The following is a 3,129-nucleotide window of genomic DNA, read 5'->3' as shown; positions in this document are numbered from 1 at the left end:
TCTGGTTGACTTGTCCATATGCTGTACACCCACGGTCATTTTGCAGAACATACAATAGTGTACTGCTGCGTGTTCCTATTGTATCACCATTGTCATCAAAGACAAAACGACTTTAACCACATGAACCCTGGCGTCCCTATTCTGGAATGTCATAACTCGTGAACATTCTGCAAAAATAGCCGAACATTCTGCAAAACAGGAAGATCTACAAGCTCACAATGTATCACAGTGTGACGCGTTGTGAGCTTGCATAGCTCATTTCACCAAAGAGATTTGGTGTGTAGAGGAAAAAAGAGGAGGGCATCAAGTATAGACCGCTGGGAGACAAACTATAGTTATAGGGTGTTTAATAAGACTAAATATGAAAACTAAATGAAAAAAAACAATGGTTCTCAAGTAGGGTTCTGGGGACCCCCATGGGTCTTTTAGGGGATTCCAGGGGGTCCCCAGCAAAATGTGTTAATATTTTATAAAAATCTGTTTAATCACTTCTTGGCAGTACGTCGACTATTTAAAAAAAATCTTGAAAAGAAAAGCAATACATTTGGAATGTTTTTAAAATATTTTAACAACACAAATCTCGTGTGGGGGTCCCTGCTTCCTGGCACAAAATATTTTCAGCTTGGGGTCCACGGCCAAATACATCAAATAAAGTAATAATACAAAAATATAATACTGAAAAGTTTGAGAAATGCTGCTGTGACTGCAGCTAGTACAGTACATCATGTGTCTGTCTTTGTTACCAACATCATAAATGACATTATTATTTGTCAGTTTGGGCCGATTTGACAAACGACATGCCTCAGTTACTCTTCTACTTTTTCCCCCTCAATTCTTTTTTTTTACACAATTATGGCTTTAGAACTATGTTTGAACATATCAGTCAGCCAATTAGTGGTCTAAAACTGTGCTCTGTCATTTCTCTGCTGTCCCGCGGGACGCATTAAAGACAATAAACTGCTCTGTAAAACACGAGTGAAGTAAAGCAACGACAGAACGAGCCTTGTCTGGAGAATGTATTGTCTATTTCTTCGAGAAGGTCAGACCTGTCCTGTTTGCTTTCCATCCGTCTCCCTTTAATAGGCCGGGGAAAAAGCGAATGACACTACATATATTACAAAGTCTGCAACAAAGGAAGAAGAAGAAAAAAACAACTATAGTGCCATGTCACCCGAGACGGTAAACAGATTTTTGATGAGGCTAATGATCAGCTGTCCTGCTGAATTATTATAATTATGCCATTTGAGAGCTGAACTTGATTGCTCTCTGCTTTCTTTTTCGGAGATAAAACGTCTCGTCTAAGGGTGTCTAGGGTATTCCCCTGTGTTTTATATCGAGAACATTTTCATACAAAACATCAGGGTGCACCATTAGTGTTGGGTAAAAATGACTCCACGTGGGATCCTTCATGTATGGAGGTAACGCATGCAGTTTAATCCCAAGATGTCTTTCAGGTTTACAACTGCATGTTGCTCGGCGTGTATGGACATAAAACTGTTGCCGAACAACGATGATTTGAGCTGACGCAATCTCCATATATGGGCATAATATGGTTACACACCCATGGGTATCTCCATATATCTCCAAAATGAATGGGCATATGACGGGCCGATTTGTGCTGGCCTTGAGACTACCTGTCTCAGATGTTTCAGGGTTATTGCGATGACAACTCGATGTGTGGCGAATGTCCAGTCCATATATGGGCATATCTGCCTATGTACCACAGACCCACAGGCAGACTGCCCACCCATCCGCAACAACTTGAACAGCATATAGTAGCAGTATATAAATAGCGTTTGCGAACGGCATTGCAAACACTTTAGGATTATTGAGCACTGATATGATAAAAATGGAGCAAGAATTCAAAGACATCGATTCGTCAGGACGATGGCAAAATCTTTACAATGAATTACAGAACCAAGCCAGTAAATATCCACACAGAGTGGCCAAGCTTCCACAGAACTGGAATTTAAACCGCTACACGGATGTCAGCCCATACGATCACAGTCGGGTAAAACTTGAAAACTGTGAAAATGACTACATCAACGCAAGTTTAGTCACGGTGGAGGAAGCTCAAAGAGCCTACATCCTATCTCAGGGCCCTTTGAGGGACACATGTGGCCACTTCTGGCTAATGATATGGGAGCAATGTTCCAAAGCAGTTATAATGCTCAATAAAGTCATCGAAAAAGATTCTGAAAAGTGTGCACAGTATTGGCCCACCACAGAGGAGCAACAGATATCGTTCCCAGACACGGGGTTTGTTGTGAGGCTAGTCTCAGAGGAGGACATGTCCTACTACACCACACGAGTGCTAGAACTGCAAAACCCAAAGACAGGGGAGTCCAGGGAGATCTACCACTTTCATTATACCACATGGCCTGACTTTGGTGTCCCGGACTCCCCTGGCTCCTTTCTCAACTTCCTCGTCAAGGTGCGGGAGTCAGGCTCCTTAGGTCCAGAACACGGGCCATCTGTGGTGCATTGCAGCGCCGGGATAGGACGCTCAGGGACCTTCTCATTGGTGGACACCTGCCTGGTTTTGATGGACAAGAGGAAGGGCCCATCGACGGTTGACATCCAGAGAGTCCTGCTGGACATGAGGGAGTATCGCATGGGCCTGATCCAAACCCCGGACCAGCTCCGCTTCTCCTACATGGCTGTGATAGAGGGAGCCAGGTCTATCCTGAAAGACATCTCAACTCCGCAGAGCGAGCAGAGAGTGATGTTCAAAGACAACATCATGCCAAGATCTACCACCTCCACCACCACCTTACTTAGATGACAGGCCCTACACTGAACACTACAGACCCAATGATCAGCCAGCCAGAGCCCCTGAGCCTCTCTCGGGAGATGACGGGTCAGCTGGGGAGCAGCCCAACTAGGGTTGCCAGATCTGCTTATTATAATTTCCCCGCAAGATTGTATTTGAAAATAGCCGATCTACAAGCTCACAACGCGTCGCATCGCGACACGTTGTGGCTTCTGTTCTGACTGCCAAGAGCAGTTGTCCTGGACAGTCAGCCTGGGTGCTGTCCAGTACAGGGTCTGAGCTCTCACCCAGGAGGTTGACCCATCTCCTTATGCAGGCCTCAGTCATCTCAAAGCTTGACTACTGCAACTCCCTCC

The 3,129-nt window shown here is 44.9% G+C and overlaps 1 protein-coding gene across 1 annotated transcript; it reads left to right on the top strand.

Moving 5' to 3' along the window:
- Positions 1 to 1,849: 1,849 nt before the first annotated feature.
- LOC311035077 (tyrosine-protein phosphatase non-receptor type 2-like) lies at positions 1,850 to 2,785 on the top strand (the record flags this gene model as incomplete). Its single annotated transcript, XM_084043155.1, has 1 exon — positions 1,850 to 2,785. One exon carries the CDS (start codon positions 1,850 to 1,852, stop codon positions 2,783 to 2,785), a length of 936 nt encoding a protein of 311 aa, XP_083899281.1.
- Positions 2,786 to 3,129: the final 344 nt, after the last annotated feature.

The sequence above is a fragment of the Gymnoscopelus microlampas genome, assembly GCF_963454915.1.
Source record: "Gymnoscopelus microlampas genome assembly, chromosome: 19".
Taxonomy (NCBI): Eukaryota; Metazoa; Chordata; class Actinopteri; order Myctophiformes; family Myctophidae; genus Gymnoscopelus; species Gymnoscopelus microlampas.
The sequence above is the reverse complement of the archived record's forward strand: the minus strand, read 5'-3'. Positions and strand labels throughout refer to the sequence as shown.